The following is a 23,009-nucleotide window of genomic DNA, read 5'->3' as shown; positions in this document are numbered from 1 at the left end:
ATTAATGAAATTAAAGTTTTTTACTATGTACAAGGTCTTTGCCAGTTTGATTTTTCAATTCATTTTTGAACGTTACTGTCTGTGTTTCCTAACGAAAGCAATATGATTTGCTTTTTTCAAAAAAAACAAACAGGTTTTAATCGTTTCAACAGTCACAAACTACCTAATTTGTAAACACATAAAGAGCTATTTTAACAAGCGTCAATTCGATACACAACAACAAATCGTTTTGCACTTTCCTATTGGAGTGCATGGATAAAAATAGAAATAGGCGTCATGTCCGCTTTCTCTCCAAGCATTCCGATTAATACCGGTAGTAGACGCTTAACTTTCTGTACGACCGTTTGCTATGAAAAAAACGTTTTAATATTGCGGTGCTAATAAAGTTTTTTAAGTAACGATTTGTTGCAAATGCTTTGACAATGTTAAAATTTAGCAAATGCGAATTCAGGGACCTGTGTCACTGCAAACTGGTAAACGGCAATTAGCTGATATAACTTGTTCGTGTTTTTCAGCTTTGCAAACCAACTTGGTAAAACAAACCAACGTTTCAACCATGGAGAGTCGGTCTGTTGAGAATAGTTTCAATTTGTTAAAAGGTAAGATTGAAAAAGAAATAAATTCCCATTAAAATGCGGTTTTTATTGCAGAAGAGTTGAAGCACAACATTACCTCGATATCAATCAATGTTAACGCTTTGCAAGCCCAACACACAACGAACGGGGGTAAAAGTGTTTCCGTGAAAGGTTTCGTGAATTTCCGTGAACGGTTTCGTGAATCCTTCACCACTTTACAGTAGGCCTGTATCAAATGTTTGTTCAACTTTGTAGTGCTTTCAGTATTTACGTTTTTAAATAGTTCACAAATGGTCAGCCATAAGACAAAAAAATTCCGAAACCTAAAAAGGGAAACGACACCTAAATTCAAAGGACTTAAAGTTACAAAAAACTTATCTATCGCATCGGTAGTTCTTTCAAAAGAACATATTGATTTTAACATTTTTAATTATTTCAGAAACTTTGTTGGAAATAAAAACTCTGACAAGGAAAAACTGCCAAACTGAGGAAACAAAGAGGCGTGGTGAGTCGATTTTTTCGCAAAACTTCGTAGAATTATGGCGGTCTCTTTCTGTCCTTTTTTCCATTCAACCAAAAACAATTACAATTTGCAAGATAAGAAAATTGTCTCAAACATACTTTATGCAAAGTTGCTGATGAGTTTTTCTTTGTCTGTGACTTTGTTGGTCAACGATGTTAGATAGTCAAATTGTAAACAGGTTCTAAGCATTGTTCATATCCACATTAATGCCGTATATTCACTAGTAGCTTAACATGTTTCCATCATTCAGCCATGGATGCAAACTATCTACAACGTCTCAATACTACAAACAACAACATTCAATCCATTCAAACGACTTTGATATCTTTGAAAGGTAAATCTTTATTGTCATTGCCTAGTTATTACGACCATAGTTACAGTTGTGGAATAACAGTACTGCATCGTAACGATTCAATACTTTCTGATCGCAAAACATTTTTTCCGTTCTTTTGTACCTAATTTATTACTTAGTAACATACTTTTGTATCTTTTTTGACAAGGTCGATTCGACCAAAATCAAAGATTGCTGTCAAGCAGTTTGGAATCAAGTCGGCAGCAGCGTTTAAGTTATCAAGGTCAGTTAAAGAAACTTTACTATATTGTTTATGCATCATTACCCAACTGTTCCTTCCTGATGTTTTCACATTACCAAGCTGTTTCCGGCTTGCTGAATTTGTAGGGCAAATCGTTTTTTGCAGTCGTTATTGGTCTGATCTTTGTCAACAATAATTTTCACCTTCATTAGTCAAAGCAGAGTTGGAAACCGGCCTGAAATGGGAGCCCGAAACCCGTCCCGAACTTGTATCGTTTTTAAGAAGCCCGATAATTTGATTGACAGGTCTATACATTGAAGCCTGACTAAGACAACAAACACAATAGACAGTTGGTCTTGAAAACGACATTTTAGAGTTGTTTAACATTATGTCAGATCCAGCAACTGGCTACATAGCGACCGAACCCATAACGAAAGCCCGGCCCGACTTCCACCTCTGAGTCAGAGTCGAACCATAATGGCGTAATGCAGAAGATTCACAAGTAACATATGACCCATCGGCACAATGGGCTTCTTTACACAATAGGTTTCGTAAAATGAATAATCCAAACACTGCGACTTAAAAATTTGTAGCATCTGAAAATGAAGTTCATATACTTCCTTGAATTTCATACAACAAGCCAACAACATAAGACTGGGTACATGTGTTTTGTCCTGCAGCAAGCTAAAAGCAATTGTTTGTTTGTTTTACATTTTAAACCTCGTTGAGCGGGACAACCAATAAAAGCGCTAGGCTCAACGCCGAAGCCAACCCAACCCGTAAAGACTTGCAACTCTATTTCTCCTGCTGGGTCATTTGTTGTTTTAATGCCTTTAGTTTAATTTAGCAAATATGTTTAAAGCAATGTACTTTAACTTTGTTGTTGTTGTTGTTTTCTTGAGGGGTATAAAAAAAATCTTGTTTTTCTAAAAATAGCACAGCGTACACAGCTATGGGAGAAAAGCTTTAGACTTTGTTGCTTCCAAATATTTCCCGGTAATTAATAAGTACACGGAAATATAAATTCTAGCACAAGTTTGTCATTGTGAAGACTCTACAATGCGCATTTCCGTGTTTGCGACACAATACTGTTTCACTTCTTACTTTCGATTTCTTTAAATCTATTAGAGTGAGTCACTACCCGATAGTCATGTGGGCAGTTGTGGCTTTCAAACACAACTTTTTATTTGAAATGAGACATAGTTGCCTTCATTGAAAATGGTAAGCACTTTTTTCCAAGGAATGCAGCCTGACTACCATGAATAAAAATGTATGCATTATGACGTCACATACCGTTGTAAACAAACTGGCGCCAGTTTGTGTTCTTGGTTTTAGGTAGGTTAAGTTATATTGTGTACGCTCTCAAAAGGAGTTTGAGGTACTTATTAAACATTAAATGCGTATAAACACTCCCATATAAAAGATTCAATGTTAGAGTTGATTCTGATGAAGTTTTGCTCCTACTCATGAACTTCACTGTCCTGTTTTTTTAATATATATACTCGAACTATTTTATTCAACATCGAATTTTTAACACAGTTGGGAGACCCAGCCATATTGCGACTTAAATGACTAACAAAACGGAACTGTTCTCCCTTTTTAAATGGAAACTTTTTCTGAGAAATGAAGACCACAAAGCTGTGCAAATGCCTTTTTATTTTTGGTATAAACTCCACCCAGAACCTACTACACCATACACAATGTTTTGATCATGCATTAATATCCCAACATAAAACACAGTTTACTGGCTAGTTTGAAGCAAACATGTTTGCGATTTTTTTTGAAAAAGCATTTAATCATACAATTGTAATTACAGAAGCCATATTTTTGTTTTAAACAAAAAAATCCATGTTTCACATTCTCTTTCACATTTCTGTTTTGTAACATTTTACTGTTTGTGCCAGTGCATTGCAAAAGGCTGTTTTATTCATAAATTAAACACACATAAAATATGAGTCCTTTAGTTATATGGAGTACAAGCCTGTGACTGTCATTAAAAAGGCAAATTAGGTAATCATATTGATTTTGAAATTGTATTGTAAATGAATCAATAAACAAACATCAGTTTTTCAAAAACTTCAGAAAGAAAATAAGGAATATTCATTTTTATTACAATGTTAAACTGAAAGTATACAATTTGATTGAAATAGGTACAGTAAAATTTGACCGTAGTGAGAAGGTTTTTACCAACAAAAATACCAAAACCACATTTGCTGAAAGATGTGGCAGGTTTTTCAATTAGAACAAAAACCTCAAGTTATTGGTATATTTAGCTCCTGATGTTAATTAAACCTTAACTGAGTCTTCCTCACAAAATGTAAAAATAACCCAATAGTACCAAGAAAAAAATCTGCACTCAGCATGCATAAAAACAGCTTCCATTATATAAACTATCTTCAAATGTCATTTGTGGTAAATATCATACAAGAAAAAAAAAATGTTTGTACTACTGTATTCGACAACCAAGTTCTAATTGGTTGGAGAAATGATTAATTTATCAATGGGTAATAACCAACACCCAGACAATATGTAATCTTTATTCTGACTGCCTGTAGAATGTAGACCAGTGGTTCTTAACCTTTTTTTCTTTTTTTTGCACCCCCCTGGGTTTCTTAATTATATAGAATAGATCTAACCAACCTTAATGATTCAGCATCCCCGCACCCCCTAGGAACAGTTCTCACACCCCTTGGGGGTACGAGAACCCTTGGTTAAGAACCCCTGATGTAGACATTGCTAAAGAAATACTAAACCTTTTCAACAAAAATAAAACTACCATGGCAACAGATTTACATATTGTATGAGCAATAAATTTTGTACATTGGAAGAAAATTTAGTATAGCCATATACACTGCAAAAATACCTGCGCACAATTATCAGCCCGATAACACAGGCGTGCATGCTGGAGATTTTATGTGAGAGTGGGTTGCACAGAAAGAAAGTGTACTGCAAGTCTGCAACCAACAAAATCTGTATTAGAAAATAGAAAAAAAATGTTTTTAAGTATTTCTAGAAGTTGCACTTTTTTCAGTCATAAACACCATGCACTCACTGGATGACAATAGTAACTGACCAAATTTCTTGTTGATGCTATCATCTTGTGTAAACACCACCTCATTGCAAGAAGCATCTTTTACTTGTTTATGAGATCTGTTTATAAATTCAGAATCAATATTGATGTAAAAACCTGAACTTTCTAAATTAGTAAAATTAGTAACTAAAAGTTAAGTTTTTATGAGGAACACAGTATGTATATACTATTTTGAGTGAGTATTCATTTTTTAAGGCAAGGGTCTTTGGTTAACTGGACATTTTTAATGAAGCAAAATCCTTTCAAAAATTAGGGTTTTTTTCTGTTAACTTGTGAAGTTTCTGTTATTTATGTCTGTTCTTAATCTGACACAAAAAATATGTTTGTGTTCTGCCATCTGATACCTACCTCACACTTATTGGTTGATTTCTTGTCCCTGATTTCAACACCATTTTGTTGCTTTTGTAATTGGCAGGCAAAATTGTTAAAGTTGAGCAATATGTTCCCAATGGTGATGGTCATGGCATGTCAGTCAGGAAAAAAGGTTTCGCCCATCAGAACCAAATGCTTTCACCAGTGGCTGACTTGATGCTGTAGACTTAAAGGGCACATGACCTGTATTATACTATTTTAGTATACTATAAAATATTTTAAAATTTTAGTAAACTATAGTACAGTGTAGCTGTTCTTTATAGGCTACAGTCTTTCTAAAAAACAAACAAAAATACATTGTGTGATATTAAACAGGTTGCAGACGATATTCGCGACTTTGCGCAAAATAAATTACAATTCAAAATGTTATCCGTAAAGTTTTTTTAACAAAAATAGTTGGTGCAGACTGCAGACTACATGTCACATTATAACAAGAAGCAACAAAACCGGTATCACCACGCGCCAAATTGAAACCAACTACCATGACGGAAACAATCACCTGGCTATAGTTACCGTAGTCAGGCTGCATTCCTTGGAAAAAAGTGCTTACCATTGAAAATAAGTTGTTAACCAATCAGGCTACTTCCGCCTGTCGAATATGCGTTGACTGCATGGCCTGACAAGGGATAGTAAGTTCCCGGTCTTGCTTAAACTAAATCGTCTAATGGATTTACTCACATACCGCCAAAAAGAATAATCAGGATATGCATGCACAAAAATCGACACAAAAAGTTCTACAGTTAAGCGATAAACATGGAAAAAAGAATAATTAAACAAAAGCAAAAAAACATTTGGACAATGACTGTATTGAGAACGTGATTAACATAGATAGCTGTCTACGTTTCTATAGTTCATAGCCTCTCTTATATGTTTTTGAAATGAATCTCAACTTCAAGCGTCCCTATCCTCTCCTAACTAACACATTCGTTTGTGTCAGCATTGCATAAAATCCTGTTACAAATTAATTGATTATAACGTATTTGTCTTATTTGTTTAGGTACAATGCAGCACAATATGACAACCATGGAAGCGAGAATTTTCGACGTTCAAGGTAAAACAAAGACAAAATTTACGTTTTTACTTGACCACTTTCCCAAAAGTGTAATTTTATTCTTAATTTTAAGTTTTTATCAGGTTTCGGGCCTGAACTTTCAGATTCGGTCATGTAACAAACAAAATTGTCACTGATGTGAGAGATAAAATATCGGTTTCTAATGATAATTAAACACTGGTTGTGTATCCATATTATAACATTTTTTCACGCAGCAATGAGTGCTAATTATTCGAGTATACGATTGCATCGTTATCTTGGTGATGTTTAACTCAGTTCTCCATGCAATCGTATCAATGTATAAGTTAATCTTACGAATACTTTTTTGCGCACTCGTAACTACGTATTAACTAACCATTCAACTCGCGAGAAACCTTAGTTCCGTGTCAAGCGGTTTGGAAACAATTAAACAGCGACATACAAATCACCAACATTAGTGACCTCAACATTCGCTAGATGTCAAGATTTTAAATCAGGAAACATACAATGCAATGTAATTGCATTCCATACGAAGCTATACAACTAACATTAATGCCATTGAAAATCGTGATCCAATAATGTATTTTAAGTCATGCTCGGTGAGAAAGTGACTGCAAAAGCGTTGGTTTTTTGAACATAGATTACCCTTGTGACTTTGATAGTTGTTACATTAAAAGCATTTGAATCATGTAATCGAACAAATAACTGCCTTTGTGGTTCGCCACCAGCGACTGCAAACAATTTGTTTCAATTACAAAATGTAAAGCAGAGCTGAAGCAAAGCTAAACATCTTGAACATCACGTGAATCCTGCACCAAACAAATTGCTTTACACAAAAACTTCCCCAAAATGATTGATCCCCATAATAACGACAAGATAGTTTTTGTAAAATGATTGATTTTTAAATAGGGTTGAAATAACGACACGAAAAGTTTTAATTAGCGTTTCTTGTCAAAACAACCACATGAAAAATTGTACATTGTATTTAAGATAATTCCTTGAAGCAGGTTGCTGGTTACGTTTCGACTCCTAAATAAAGTACTAATAAGCGAATGGTCGGTTTAATATCACAATTTTGGCTTGTAATCTTGAACAAGTGTTGAACTCAAGCAATCAAAGTTTTTTTCAAGATCCTGCATTGAGAAAGTGATAAATATAGATACCTGTCTACGTTTCCATAGTTTATAATCTCTCTTATATGTTTTTAAAATAATCTTAACTTCAAGCGCCCCTATAGAGATATATTTGTTATTTTAATAGCTTTAGTTAAATTTAGCAAATATGTTTAAAGCAATGTACTTTAACTTTGTTGTTGTTGTTGTTTTCTTGAGGGGAATAAAAAAAATCTTGTTTTTCTAAAAATATCACAACGTAAACAGCTATGCGAGGGAAGCTTTTGGCTTTGTTGCTTCCAAATATTTCCCGAAAATAATTAGGACCCCGAAAATATTTCTTGCACAAGTTTATTATGGTGAAGACTCTGCAATGCGCATTTCCGTGCTTGCGACACAATACTGTTTCACTTCTTACTTTCGATTTCTTTAAATCTATTAGAGTGAGTCACTATCCAATAGTCATGTGCGCAGTTGTGGCTTTCAAACACAACTTTTTATTTGAAATGAGACATAGTTGCCTTCATTGAAAATAAGTTGTTAACCAATCAGGCTACTTCCGCCTGTCGAATATGCGTTGACTGCATGGCCCGACAAGGGGTAGTAAGTTCCCGGTCTTGCTGAAACTAAATCGTCTAATGGATTTACTCACATACCACCAAAAAGAATAATCAGGACATGTATGCACAAAAATCGACACAAAAAGTTCTACAGTTAAGCGATAAACATGGAAAATAGAATAATTAAACAAACGCAAAAAAACATTTGGACAATGACTGTATTGAGAACGTGATTAACATAGATAGCTGTCTACGTTTCCATAGTTCATAGCCTCTCTTATATGTTTTTGAAATGAATCTCAACTTCAAGCGTCCCTATCCTCTCCTAACTAACACATTCGTTTGTGTCAGCATTGCATAAAAGCCTGTTACAAATTAATTGATTATAACGTATTTGTCTTATTTGTTTAGGTACATTGCAGCACAAGATGACAACCATGGAAGCGAGAATTTTTGACGTTCAAGGTAAAATAAAGACGCAGTTTACGTTTTTACTTGACCACTTTTCCAAAAGTGTAATTTTATTCTTAATTTTAAGTTTTTATCAGGTTTCGGGCTTGTACTTTCAGATTCGGTCATGTAACAAACAAGATTGTTAGTGATGTGAGAGATAAAATATCGGTTTCTAATCATAATTAAACACTTGTCGTGTATCCACATTAAAACATTTTTTTCACCCAGCAATGAGTGCAAATTATTCGAGTCGTCTCACCGCAACAAACAACAACATTGAATCTCTTCAAACAACATTGGCAGCTTTGGAAGGTATAAAACTTTGTTATACAACTGCCTTATATTATGGTAGTGTATTAGGCCTTGGTGTGTTACATGCAATCCTACGAATGTATAAGTTTATCTTGCTAAAACATTTATTGCACTTTCCTAACCACCTTTTTGAATCAAAATGCAGGCCAACTCGGGAGAAATCTGAGTTCCGTGTCAAGCGGTTTGGAAACACTTAAACAGCAACATACAAATTATGAAAGTTAGTGACATATGCTTTATTTTAATCCATGCATGGTGGGAATGTGGTTAGAAAAACGGTCTTTTTCTAATCAAAACTAACCCTTATGGTTTTGATAATTGTTGGACAACAACAGTCGAATCATGCAATCGAATGAATACCTGCCTTCGTGGTTCGCTAAAAGTGGCTTCAAACTAGAGATGTACCCAATATTCGGTTTGCAAAATTTATTCGGCCGAATCGGCCACTTTTGCAAAATTTCCGTTTCGGCTTACGGTTTAGAACTCAGTTAATATTCTCGGCTGTTCGTGTTTTACAACCATACCAGTTTTACAAGGTCCGCTTCGTTCCCAGGAACCAAGTGGGAAATGGTGACCCGGAAGTAATAGCTCGTTTCGACAAAACGGCGCTTGTCTTCCACAATGAAAATGTCGGTTAAACTTTTGTTCTCCTTTGGGCTCATGAATAGTCGCAATGCTGCATCCGAGAACATCATAATATCTCGTACGGAAACAATGTTGATCTGTGGCCCATGCCCATGACGCCAAAGCAACGTCAGTTTTCCACATTGCTAATGCCGGCCAAACTTTTGTGCTCCTTTGGGCTTATTAATAGTCCCAATGCTGCATGTATACTTGTATAAACAAACTCCGAAGCATTCCCATATGGCCAGGCAACGGTGCTTGTGATTCGACTTTCGGCGGATTCTCCACTGAGCATGCGTAGCTCAGTTGGTAGAGCGCGAGTGCCGGAAATACTCCTGTCGTGAGTTCGAATCCCACCGCAGGCTAGTTTTTTTTCTAGCCTACGCCTTGCCATATGGGAATGCTTGGGAGATCAGCTGATTCGTTACAACGCCTTTAATAAGCCTGGCGTACTGTGATTTTGATAAAAAAAATTACAAAACTAAATGACGCCAATTTATTATAAAAATGCTATTTAAAAAAAACGTAAATAAGCTTGTAGCAGAAATGCTGTTAAAAATGCGTTACGAAGTATGCAATAATCCTGTAACTATTATACATTTAATATACATCGCTATAGTGAGGTAATTTTTACGTTTGCACCTAAACCAAATGGCGTATTTATTGATTTGTAAGCCCCGCTTTACAAGAATTTTTACCCTTACAGTTTTTGCGAAATATAATCAAGGGCACCGATATATATGTTTTCATACGAATATTATTTCCATATCCATGGACAAAACACAGAAACTTTTTACGTGCACAAAGATACTTTAGCCTGTTGTTTCCGCCACGGTATTTTGCAAATAGTCACTTGACACAGTTCCTTTGTTCTGTTTGGGACGTTTGCTGTGGTTCTTTAAGAACGCATAAACGTAATTAATAGATAGACAATTTTCCGAATCAATAATTATAACGACGATTTAGTTTTTGGATAATTAGTTACGGCGAAGATTAAAAGTAAAAGCGATTCACGTTTTCAAATACAGCCCACTTTGCACTGTTGACGCCAAAACTTTGGTCACATTAGATCAAGTTTAGGTCGTTGCAGTACTTTGCAAACGGACATTAAACACGGCTTTGGCATCGTTAGCACCGACCGCACAACACATAAAGTTGGATACTAAAAGCGGCTTGCAGGGCTGCCACTTTTTTGGGACAAAAAAATCTAGTTAGGCCTAAAAAATATCTAAAATTATCCAGATTGAAAAACAATCAAAACATCCAAAAATATTTCCAAACTTAAAATAATCCCATTTAATGCAATATGTTGGCAAAACAACAACACTAAGGTTTTTAATATAGATTGCATCTTTACCACATGTTACAGAAGCTTACTTCTTCCTTATTATCACTATATTTTTGGTTACAGTTATAACATTATAACGTTGAAGCTTTTCTAGTTATCTTGGTGGAACGTTTGTAGACTTGTACTATTCCTATGGTCTTTACAAACGTTAAAAAAACTATCTAGATTTGTAGCCATCATCTAGATTCCAATTTTTACATCTAGCCTTAACCAAAACTATCTAGATTTAGCTACAAAATATCTGGAGTGGCAGCCCTGGCGGCTCACATTGTTTAATCTTAGTGCAAAAAATTTATTAACAAAAAACGTAGTGTAGTCCATAGGCCCCGAGTTTTACAAATCCAACGTGGCGGCACCAGCCCGCTACCGCCCACTAGTGTATGTTGCGGCAAATGCCAGTTTATTTTGAAACAATTACAATTGTTGCGTTTCAACCAATGTTTGTACGATTAATGAAGTGACAACAAAAGTATTTGTGTTTAGCTGGAAATACACTATGTTAATATTTTGAGTTAGATATACTGTGCCGTCATAACATTGAAAACATTTGAATGCCGCTCTTGTACTTAAAAGTTTGCCCACCCCTGACTTAAAGCATTTAAAAGCCATTGTAACATAATCGTATTGTGCGTAATAATCAAAAAGCATTCACTGAATAACAAATACATATAACATCATAAAGAACTAACAATTGAAGCTAGTAACCACCTTTGATCGTTTGACGCAATATCGTGCAAATAAACTTCCTCTAAAAGTCGAATTACCTCAAATTTAGCGCAGTTGCAACAACATTGACACAAACAGATCAATAAATTTGCCACTCTAACAAAATCATTATTTGTAAAGGTGAAATTTCTTCTATTGGCAGAACAAAGAGTATGTACAGGAGTCGTGTACAGAGATCATTGCTACTGGCTACCGTGGACTGTTGCAACACACTTTGGTGCCGTAGGAAAGTCGGCAGCTGCAAATGTTTGTACTTCCTACGGAGCCACATTGGTTGACATAGAGACTGAAGAACAATATAATGTTCTGTACAAATACATTGGGAAAGCTTGGCTGATGTACGTTAATCAACCGACATACGATTATGTTTTCGTGTGGTTGGCATCAAGTTACACGGTGAGCGTCAATTTATTGTGAAGGATACAATGTAAACAAAAACAGACAAATGAATTTAAATTGATAAAATGCTTAGAATCAGAGCAGCGTGAATGCGATAATTGTTTAACTTTGATAATCGTATAATTAGATGTTTTGTGCAAACAAATTATTCTATAAGCTTGTCGTGAATACATGGATTAGCTGGTTTCATATTATGGCCAGTTAACGTTTATTTGTTTAGAATGGAAATGCTGTGAGCTCCACAGGTGGGAATGTTTACACCCGATGGCAGAGCGGCCATCCTAACAACAACCCTGTTATCGCATGGGGTGTAGGCAAACCTACGTATTCTGGATCTTACATCGGGATGTACACAAGTGAAGAGAGTAATACAGTCCCTGTGCCGTTCTGTCGCCTGTAAATCAACTTTCAAGTTGTTTTGTAGAAACAATAAAATATTTACACGCTTTTATCTGTAAGAAATTGATTAAAACCGACTTCATTGTTAAACTTATATGTGCTTGAAAGGACTGATGCTTTCAGGCAAACCAAGTTAAATAATCGCACCATAAATATCAAATCTAATTTTTTTGCCGGGTTATTGTTTAACTATTTCGATTGTACGTGTGTTTGTATAACTTTGTCACAAACGCCATTTCTTTAAAAAAATATTTCAAAAATGTATTGAAACCTGCGCTGTGTCGGGTTTGGCGCTGGAGTAGAAAAATATCGAGTTTGGGATGTGAGGAGAAGTAATAGAGTAATGACCAGCTTGCATCCAAATGACAATTCAGACTTATTTTGTCGTTTTTTGGGGTATGCATATTTTTCCACAGCGCGTTGTACAAAACTTGTTGTTATTTCATTGTTAAGCAATAAATTCAAGTCATTGTTGCAAATATGTGTTTTAAGCGGTTTAAAGTGAGACCAGTAGGATATTGGTTTGACAGCAGCAAGAGCATGAAGGCCAACATCTTACGTTGAATGTGAACAAAAAGTAGATCAATGTTTCAATTCTACATCAAGTGCTGCGTTTAAAGTTATCATCAAAAACATCAAACCGCTGGACCATTTATACGCATTAAAACGACCGTTTATACGCATTAAAAATGGTTATTAATATCACACCGGAATAAAACTCTAAATTCCACACACTTCATTACACCCGATGGTATAAGGCCCCCTGTGATCGTTATTGCGTCCCAATTATCTAACAGTTTGTTCGATTGGAGTGTGACCTAATCGGGATTGTCAAATGAGTATTACTACGTATTAAAATAGGTCGCTCGTGAGTTCTATTTTACCGCTGTGATGAGTCTTATTTTTCTGTTGCCTATCCGTATCCTGAAGTGCCAGGCCACTGCATTTTATATGGTTAGAATTATATTTAGCAAAAGACCGGATCAGAAAATTAGCAAAAAGACATGAAATTGAGCGAATTACCACGTAAACGAGAAATGCACAGTAGAGTTTTAACTCCAAATTTTACAGTTGATATATACTGAAAACAAAAGAGAGCAATATTTAAAAAAGGAAAGAGAAAGGCATTTACTCGAGAGAAGAAGTTCTCAGTTACACTTGAGTTGGCACCGATAATGCTACTTTAGTTAGCATTTCTTGCGAATCATAAAACATGGCGTACACACCAAATACAGGCAAACCGGTTAATCGCATCATCGATTTGTCAAGGGTATTTGATGCGATTAACCGGATTATGCGATAATCCGGTTGCTATGTAAACAGTACACGCCGTTAACAAAACTGCTCATTTTCACTTCCCCAGCTGAAACAAAGTTGCAGTGACGCTTAACTATGGCAACATGGCAGTATTTTCTCTCTTTTTTTGCCGAGAATTGAAAAAGTAGTCTGAAGTCGAAACTAGATTTATTACTATCAGCGCAATGCATGACGCCATGCTTCCTAACTGTCGTGGCTATGGTGCAATCGCCTAAGTGTGTTGAAGAAACAGTAGAAACGCACACACACACTCTTAACTGGCGCACACGCCACAGTTCGCTTTATTTGTGCTTTCTCTTGCAGTTAGGTTTATTTGAAAAGATATGTTACGTCGTAGCCAAAGGGGCCCAACATTTCAATTTGGGAACTTCCTTATGAAGACGGTTTATGACGTTTTAGTCTTGTTTAGGGTAGTTTCCCTCATAAATGTGTCAGGCCTCTCGCCCAATATACACGTATAATGGCCTGTTGTTTCTAACCTATTTTGTTTTCTAGTTCAAACCAACGCGTTAAACGGCAAAGTGTTAGGTGCATATTTGTAAGCAAGCACAAACCCGAAAGTACACAACCGAAACCTAGTCAAACTTACAACTTCGGCACATTCTACAGCGCAGGGGCACTCAGGCGAGCTGCATCAGTTTCTATTATAACCCGTTATACAATTCACAAAAAGAATAATTGATTTCAGCAAAACTTTAACGACTCCGATTGTAGCGCTACTTTCTAGCTTAATCAGCAAAACTGCAGCTGCAAGATTAGCGTGACTGTCACGTGATGAACGTGTGATCGTTGCTTCAAAAATTTAAAGCAGCAACAAATACTAGAGGAATAAATGCTTTTCTTAATCGGTGTTCTTCCTGATAAGTTGCGCAAGGTCACGAATAGAAGACATAAAATATGGCAATCATTAGCACGTTATCAATTACGTGAATCTAAACAACATAGTGTGATTACTTGCGATCTAATATTTTTTACAACCATTACGTGTTTGGCGGTTCATGAACAATATAACAGAAAACATTTTTAAACATTTGTTTTACATTTAACATTGTTTAAATTTCAATGCAGTTTAACACTTCGAATTCGGTGCAATTCGCACTTAATAAGAAATTACAATGAGAGTCTTTGCCGGAACACCAGTTTCGTAATTTTAACACGTTGAACTCTTTATTTAAACGCTTGATATATCACTATTGGCGATTAGAAAAGCCAATAAAAAAGGATCAATGTGCACGGCTTTGAGATAACGACTCATTGTTATCGCACAGCGGTAAACTGAACGCCGATTTAATCTCCTAATAACTTTTTCAAAATAATTTACGGTCGAGGGGTGCCATTTTCAAAATTAGATGCGTTATTTGACGTAGAATGCAACCATGCATCTACGTCTTTTTCGCGTACATTACCTCTGGAGGATTTTACTATCATATCGTCGTTTTTATTCCAAAAACTCGGTCTGTTCGACTTTCACATAGAGATCATCAATCCGGTTAATCGCATATTTTGTTGAAAATCGTGAATATCCGGTTTATGCGATTTACCGATATGCGATTAACCGGACGATTTTCTTAACAAACGATGGGCGACGGTTTGGGATTTTTAATTGTGACGCAATTAAACGGATTATGCGATTAACCGGATTCGTCTGTACTACGAAATCGCGTTTTGAAACACGTTGATCCAAAAACAAAAGACCCATCACCTAGAGATGCTGACTGGACAAATGCGCTTTACTACATAACGGAATATAAAAGGGATGAGGGTTCCGAGTGTTTATGGCGTTTGTGGCTATTTGTGTGACCAAGTTCTTGTGGCATATTTCAAATGTTCCTTTGACAGATACACCGGTTATGTCATGTAAAAGTTGCTTAAAGCACATTTGACAAATCACCAAATATGTTATAGAAACCTTAGGTGTGTAATAAGCAAGTACAGATTAAAACCAATTTGCCTTGAAACATTTCCGTATACACGAACCATTAAACCACACACAAACCCACGTGGAGGTTTGCGAACCTCAGGTTGAAAATCACTTCTTTGAACCAAGGCGTGGAAGGGGCGTGGCATATCACAAAACACAGGAGATGACGCTTTTCATTGACGTCTAATACCGGAGGTAAATTAATGGGGACTTTCTAACGGATGACGAATTGTTCACTCTTATAGAATAGCCTACAACTCACTAATATTAGATCAACTTATACAGGAATAAACAACTGTGTTTTAAGGTTTAAATGGTAAGGTTATAACTTAATAACATGCACCACGTTCATATGAATGTGATGTGTAACTTATAAGGTACCATGTGCCCTAAAATCAAAATGGACAGACAATGCCTTAATTACCGACCTATAATTTCTTCTGCTGATTCTATTTAGTCTTCACACAAACTTCAAATTAATCTTGACAATCCACAAACGCAAACGTGCGCAACAGAATGTTCGCAATCCGCAATAACAAACTCCCGACTTCTCTAGTTCAGGGCGATACGATGCAAATCAGTTGTTAATAGTTTTTACGTGCTCGCGTACGACACCTTGCGTATGCTTTCGGATTGTCATTTACAAGTTTTGTTTTGGAAGTGGAAAACTGGCAGGAAATACGATTGGTAGCATTGTCCATGTTTAAATGTTCTTTAATCACGTGCCCGCTGATAAAAGGTGTGGCAGTGGGTGGGGCAAGTGATTGTTACGACACAAATCTGCCGAAGCGAAATAACTTTCGGTCAGCGAAGGAACTCGAGTGATTTGTGTCTTTGCGAAACCGCTTCTCTCTTGGAACAAGACTCGAATTTCGCGAGTCGCTGCAACAACGAGTTATGTTAAAAATCAGGGAGCGTTTGTCGTTGTCAGCTAAAAACTCATCTTTAAGTATTTGGGGGAACAACAAACATAAAAAAGATTTTACGCTGCTCGCTAGATGGCCCCGAGAGCACAAGTTTGAATTCGCTAATTTTACATGAAATGACAGATATTACGTGGAATTAGTTTGGCGTAACAAAGTCGCATATGATCACCAAATTAACAAAACCTAACGTTTTTACAAATGTTTGTGTATGCTGTAAACATAAAGAGGCCCTCCAAACCAGGGCTTCTCAAACTTTTTTGATCTGCGACCCCATTACAGAAAAGCAATTTCGGGGTGACCCATTGATGGGTATAGCCTATACACGTGAATGATGTTTAAAGAATAAATTTACTCCCCTGTATACCATTTATTGTGACACTGACATAACACCGCATGATGTTTTGCAACCACAAAACTATCAAAACTATTATAATATTTTGCGACCCACAAAGAAGCCCTGCTCTAAACAACCCTGACTTTGTTTGTTACTCTGTTATGTTTTGCTACATCTGTAGTAAAATTTGTCTTTTACTGCTCGATCCTAGTAAGGTTTGTGCTTTATGCTTTGTTGCAAGATATGCTCGTCTGAGATGAGTAACACTTGCATCAAGATCAATTGAGTTTGGAGGGTGCATGGTCTGAAATGTAACGGCCAAGGTTAAGATTACAATATTCAAACAAAACAATAAAAATAATAGAAATTTACCAAAACATATCCTATAAGAAAGTCAGTTCAAAAATTGGTAAATGTGACAAAATAAATGTATGGCAGAAAAATATGATTAATTGCATACTGGTTGAATGTATAATCTGTTTATTTGCATGAAAAAATTAAACAGCCACTTATGACTAAATTGGTCATCCAATTAACCAGATTTGCCTGTATTAACCAATAGACTAGTCACTAGTGGATTTCATGGTGGTCATCGGTGCATTACGAAGAGAGGCATTAGCAATAAAAGTCCCTTGAAATGCCAAACATAAGCACTTTCAACGATTGTTCCCACAACAATGGCTACTTTTAACACGAAACCGATGACAAAATGTTAAGGCTATGCCATAGCCATAGCCGCTATGATAGTGGTACAGAAAAAAAAGTGGGAAACACTGCTTTGAACAACGGGTTCAAAGGTATTTTTTGTCACACCCCACAATGCTATAAATCAGTTTGGTCTTTAGCTTTTTCTCAATGCCCACCTTAGTTTTTGATCCAGGCCTTCACACCCATTAGGTTTTTACAAAATCATCCAAACTGTTTATGGTTGTTTCACTGGTTCCAGATCTAATTCGTTGACAGTCAACAGAATGTTTTTTGTGATCTACGAAAAAAGATTTGACAAAATTAGTTTGTGACAAAAAAACAACACTGTAAAACTAGTAATATCAACTAGACAATATAATTTTATGGCCAAAAAAAAACGCAAAAAAATTGTTGTAAAAATGAACATTTTTGGAAATACTATTTTGCAAAACTAGTTGATACTAATTATAAAGTGACGTTTTCATTTGCCAAAATGACCCAGCCTTGTGACTGTTTATTCAGTTTTGGACCCACCCTGATAATGCGGGTTTTGTGCATAACTAGTTGATAATATACTGTTTGTTTACATCTACACTTAAATACTCCTAACATGGAAAACAAAAAATCAAATTCAGTACCTTGTAAATTATTGGTGTTGTTTCTTTGTTAATTAGTCATCAGGATCACTGGAGTACATTTTGATTGAATGATGTAATACTGTTATCTGGATCAAAAGAGGAAATATAGTAAATTAATAATGGCAGTAATTTTGTCAGGTGCAAAAAGATACTAATAAACATGTTGGTGAAAGTAGGGAGGCATACTGCTTTTGTACACACACACACACATATATATAATGCATCCTTAAGTCTAACACCAGCAATAAACAGTAAACTTGTAAAACAAAACCTACTAAAACAAAAAAACCAAAACACATATATAATAAGCTGCAAAACTAAACAACAACAGAGATTGCCAAATACAAACTAATGGCAATATTCTGCTGCAATAAATGTTAGGTTGGAACAAAAATGCTATTGGTTTCAAAATAAGAAATTGTTATTGCTGCAAAGAAATTCAATGAAAATTCTACACCAAGCATAGAAAAATCTTTTACATTTGATCACACAAATGATGAGCAATAAATAAATACCTTTCAAAGTTGCAGCGAGGCACAAAATTGCTGAGTCATGGCAAATTAACACAAGACAATAACATCAAGTTATAAGAGAGGCCTGCAAAAACAAAATGGTTTTAGATTTCCATAAGCAAATCAGCATCTAACACAAACAATACACACCTGAGATGAAGTAAGAAATAACTGGCAGCAAACACAAAACCTGAGTAAGATTTCTTGACTACATTCCTAAAATTTAACAATAGAAGTTCACATGGTTAAAGTGGTAACTAATATATCATCAAATATAATATACAATAATAAGAACCTGTTTGACTGATGTAAAAGGCAAAACATCATCCAATAACGGGTCTACATTGAGAAATGTGGACTCTGTACATGAAGTTGTTGATAAAAGAAGGAAACTAAAGTATAAATTGCCACATAACATCGATGAAAGCTCGCCTCCCCAGCATCAATCAGTTTTTTTTGCATCAGCAGCAGACCCAGATTGGAAAGAATGGCCTTATTTTGGATTTACATTTAAACAATACAAGACACATAATTGGCATTGTAACGTCACCGAAGTGGATTCCGATTTCCGACTGTGTGTGCTTGTGTGGATTCGGACAAAGTGCGGTGGGTGTGCGATCGTTGAAATGACCCAACCGAAGGGGTTCATGTTGAAGTATCCAACGAATCAAAAAACAATATAAATTAGAACATTTTTTTCGGAGCTAAAATGTGAAGTGGGACGGATCAAATTCCTGTTTAAGTCAAATACACCAACGGTAAAAATGCCAGATAGGTAAGCAATAAATACAGTAAACATCGGTTAATCCGGACCCGTTTGGACCAAAAAACTATAGAATTACATTGTTATTTATTTATGTTGTATTTGGAGAAGTAAAATGTTAGTATTTCAAAGCTAAAATTGTATATAGTAGGGTGTTATTTAACTTATCGCAAATATTTTGCTTTTTTCTGATTCACAGTGAATAGTGAAAAGAAGTTCATAACTCCAAGTAAGTACTTGTGGAGGAATCCATTTATAATTTTAACCAACCACATTCGTTGCATATTGCACCAACTGTTTAATATCAGGCAGATCTTGGATACTTGAACTGATACTTATGGAGTTTTCATGTAAAGTCATTCTCACCCCGGGATGTATCTGTACTCGCAATAGGTGCAGAGCCGCGCTTCTCAAACTGTGCATCGCGACACCCTGGTGCGTCGTTTCAAATTTCCGAAGGCGCCGCAAAATAAATTCCGCTAGGTGGCTAAACCAAGTTAAGTTAAAAACAAAAGCTTAGGATCATTTTTTAACTTCCAAATAACGTTATTTGCCAAGATCATGAGGCGCCAAGTATTTTTTCACGAGAAAAAGTAGCAACCTTGTTTCAAGCTAATAAATTAAGCTTGTTTTTATCAATGTTGCATCGAAAAATTTCAAACTCGTCGCCACGGGTTGAGAGTTTGGACTGTGTTAATTGAATTGCAACGGTCCTAATAGTTTTATTACAATGCTTTTGAAAGCAAAGCGCGTTGATGAAACAAATTCAATTTTTTTAGGACAAAGGTTTGAGTCTGTTTGCAGCAGTGTGAAGTTGTAAAATATCAAAAGCAGCGAAGTGTTTTGTGCGTCACAAGACTGGCGCCGTTTTGGCGTCATGGGCATGGGAACACAGATCAACATTGTTTCCGTACCAGATATTATGATGTTTTCGGATGCAGCATTGGGACTATTAAAGAGCCCAAAGGAGCACAAAAGTTTGGCCGACATTTGCAATGTGGAAAACTGGCGTTGCTTTGGCGTCATGGGAATGGGAAGACAGATCAACATGGTTTCCGTACCAGATATTATGACGTTCTCGGATGCAGCATTGGGACTATTATTGAGCCCAAAGCAGCACAAAAGTTTGGCCGGCATTAGCAATGTGGGAGACTGACGCCGTTTTGGCGTCATAGGCATAGGCCACAGATCAACATGGTTTCCGTACCAGATATTATGACGTTTTCGGATGCAGCATTGGGACTATTAATAAGCCCAAAGGAGCACAAAAGTTTGGCCGACATTTGGAATGTGGAAAACTGGTGCTGTTTTGTCGACACGAGCTATTTACAAGGCCAACATTTCCCACTGGGTTCCTGGGAACGAAGCGGATCATGCAATAAATAAGTTTTTCTCCGAACAAACAATCGGTTCTCACTTGTCAGTTTGACATGAAGCAAGCCACTGTTTGTTACCGCGTCCTTTGCAACTCATGTTTACCCCTTAAGGTGGCGCAACATTTTCTTGCTTATTTGTGGTTTACTTGTTGCTTAGACCAAACCAAGTGAAGAATGTTTTTCCAACAATATTACATTCATTAACTTTATCTACATTACTAAGAGTGAGGGTAAAATTATTTTTTTGTCCCCACGAAAAATATTTATAAGCTTTATGCTACCAATAAAACAATAATAATCCCACAATACACGGGCACTGGTTCTTATGAGGCAAGAGAAAATCTTGTTCCTTGAAGTTCTGAAGTAAATACATATTTAGTGAAAACTCTTTGAGAAGACGGAACTTATGTAACAACAAAATTTCAGCTCCTCCGGCAGTTTTTTTATTCTAGTATGCTAACGTTTCGATGTCCCATACGAAACACCTTCAAGTTATTTTTCCAAGATATTTAATCATGCTCTTCCAACAAACCCAATGCAATCGTGGAAATCGTTTCAAATTAGTTTTATTGGTTGGCTTATTATATTTAAGCCATTTTTCCGCAGTTTACGACACACTGGATTATTTTTCTATGATTTATACAAATTTAGAACCTCCCCAATTGTGTTTATTGCATACATTTGTGACATTTAAACTTGCAAAAGGGTTACTAGCAAAATACCCAGAAACACAACGTATTTGGACATTTTTTGCAGTGTTGAAGACTAACGTTGCTTGTCTAAGTTATTTACAGGTTCTCCCTCCGAATACTCTGGCGTCATGGAACAAACACCGACAATTGTGCGAGTAGTCGAAGAAAAAGGCGATTTTTTCAGCATCGGTTGCCATGGTCAGCACGAAAGCTGTTTTGGAAAAAGGAGCCTTTTTTGCTCAAGACACATTTGCCCATTATATATACCTTGAAGTCACACAAACAAATCAGTTCAAATCAGTTTTAATATTTGGTTTGTCGGCAGCTTAATAGTTTGGTTGCAAGTTCTTTGAATTCAACACTAAGAGGATGTTTAAAAAAATGTATTTAAACCTGCGCTTTGTCGGGTTTGAAATAATAGATTAACGACTAGCTTCTATCTGAATGACAATTCTCATTTATTTTGTTGTTTTTTGATATTTTTTCCACAGCGCGTTGTACAAAACTTGTTGTTATTTCATTGTTAAGTATTAAATTCAATAGAGTGTTGCAAATATGTGTTTTATGCGGTTTAAAGTAAAACCAGTAGGGTATTGATTTGACAGCAGCAAGAGCATGAAGGCCAACATCTTACGTTGAATGTGAACAAAAAGACTTTGATTACTATCGCCGAATGGTTAGTGTTTCATCAAATCTAAATCATATAGAAATCAGCAGGTCTTCACAAGCGTTTATGGCTTATACTACGTTGCATTAAACCAGTGGTTCTCAAACTTTTTAATTTTTAGTTTCAACGGTCCCTTACATTTTTTTTCGAGCACTTGCGGTCCAAGCAAAGTATATTCATGAAATATAAAATACCTGGGCAAAACAAAACTGTCCAGTTACCAAACTAAAAGTTAATTTATTCCTTTCGAAAGCATTCCCACAACAACATACAGAATGAATTTAGCTTCGTAAGATCACTTTGCGTGGAAGTGTTTCAAAGGCATTTTATTACGTCACAAACAAGACTAAATCAATATTAACATAGTGCGCGAACAATTGCCTTTGTTTGTTACTTGAAAATGAAGTAAAGAACCACTTCTTGTCATATAAAACTCGTTTGTCTGTCTAATTTTTGCTTAACACTCGCAAGATCTCATATTACATAAGATTGTAGAAATACTTTAAGCTCCTCCCCGTCCCCCTGAAATCGCGTGGCGGACTCCTAAGGTACCGCGGAGCGCAGTCTGAGAACCGCTGCATCAAACCAACTCATGTGTACTGTTTGGTGACGAATAAAACGACGGGCTGTAGGTTGGTGAACCCTGGTATAAACAGTAATACGTAACAATTAAATAAAACCGCTGTCTCTACAAATCATTAGCACTATCGGTGTGAGATCTTTTTTAAAGCAATTAAGTAGAAAATAATGATGTACGCTTCTACGCATACTATAAACCAACAGTTTTTAGGGCAATATAACTTGTATTTGTAACAAATAATCGCCAGAAAAGCTATTTTAAGTTTGAAATAATTTTACAAAACTAAACATTGGCACGGGATGGAGTTGTTACACAAAAAATGGCACGGTAGCGTGTACGAGTAGGACACCCCTGGTTTAAGGCATGTTTAATACAATAAACAGCTTTTTTTCAGAGCGTTTTTATGCGATCTTCTAGCTTACTAAACTATTCCTGGTGGACTGCTAAAAATTCACATCAGTACGGTGGGGCATCTAGAACTTAATAATGCAAAAGTTTTTTTTGCGGCGAAAAATCCTTAAAATCAGGTTTCAATTTTT

General features: G+C 36.0%; 3 protein-coding genes and 1 long non-coding RNA gene across 15 annotated transcripts in view; 2 read left to right on the top strand and 2 right to left on the bottom strand.

Annotated features, from left to right (window-relative positions):
• LOC145237762 (uncharacterized) overlaps window positions 1–19,062 on the bottom strand; it is a 66,741-nt gene extending 47,679 nt beyond the window's left edge. For 4 of the 8 annotated variants that reach the window (XR_013862029.1, XR_013862027.1, XR_013862028.1 and 1 more), the window contains exons 1-2: window positions 18,688–19,062; window positions 18,543–18,608 (exon numbers count right to left, since the gene is read on the bottom strand). This is a non-coding gene — a long non-coding RNA (uncharacterized LOC145237762). Of the gene's footprint in view, window positions 1–15,264; window positions 16,860–17,418; window positions 17,541–17,880; window positions 17,967–18,395; window positions 18,478–18,542; window positions 18,609–18,687 lie in introns of those variants that run through there. The other 4 variants (XR_013862031.1, XR_013862025.1, XR_013862026.1 and 1 more) reach the window with 4 other exon arrangements.
• On the top strand, window positions 520–8,816 carry LOC145239440 (uncharacterized). The gene is made up of 8 exons (XM_080102759.1): window positions 520–599; window positions 651–725; window positions 1,015–1,080; window positions 1,349–1,432; window positions 1,599–1,673; window positions 6,092–6,145; window positions 8,478–8,561; window positions 8,707–8,816. Exons 1-8 carry the CDS (start codon window positions 557–559, stop codon window positions 8,784–8,786), a joined length of 561 nt encoding a protein of 186 aa, XP_079958885.1. The 5' UTR covers window positions 520–556; the 3' UTR covers window positions 8,787–8,816.
• LOC145239574 (uncharacterized) lies at window positions 3,651–5,624 on the bottom strand. Of its 5 annotated transcripts, none has more exons than XM_080102926.1 (4): window positions 5,608–5,624; window positions 5,071–5,260; window positions 4,684–4,781; window positions 3,651–4,585 (listed from the first exon to the last, which is right to left on the bottom strand). In XM_080102926.1, exons 2-4 carry the CDS (start codon window positions 5,112–5,114, stop codon window positions 4,404–4,406), a joined length of 324 nt encoding a protein of 107 aa, XP_079959052.1. In that variant the 5' UTR covers window positions 5,115–5,260; window positions 5,608–5,624; the 3' UTR covers window positions 3,651–4,403. The 5 variants fall into 5 exon arrangements, with proteins under 5 accessions (XP_079959052.1, XP_079959051.1, XP_079959053.1 ...); XM_080102925.1 differs by having other exon boundaries at window positions 5,594–5,612; XM_080102927.1 differs by lacking the exon at window positions 5,608–5,624 and having other exon boundaries at window positions 4,705–4,781; window positions 5,071–5,365.
• LOC145239699 (uncharacterized) lies at window positions 9,744–12,536 on the top strand. Its single transcript, XM_080103084.1, has 3 exons — window positions 9,744–9,755; window positions 11,380–11,655; window positions 11,879–12,536. Exons 1-3 carry the CDS (start codon window positions 9,744–9,746, stop codon window positions 12,056–12,058), a joined length of 468 nt encoding a protein of 155 aa, XP_079959210.1. The 3' UTR covers window positions 12,059–12,536.
• Window positions 19,063–23,009: the final 3,947 nt, after the last annotated feature.

Source organism: Phallusia mammillata, chromosome 7 (genome assembly GCF_965637545.1).
Source record: "Phallusia mammillata chromosome 7, kaPhaMamm4.hap1.1, whole genome shotgun sequence".
Lineage (NCBI taxonomy): Eukaryota > Metazoa > Chordata > Ascidiacea > Phlebobranchia > Ascidiidae > Phallusia > Phallusia mammillata.
The sequence above is the reverse complement of the archived record's forward strand: the minus strand, read 5'-3'. Positions and strand labels throughout refer to the sequence as shown.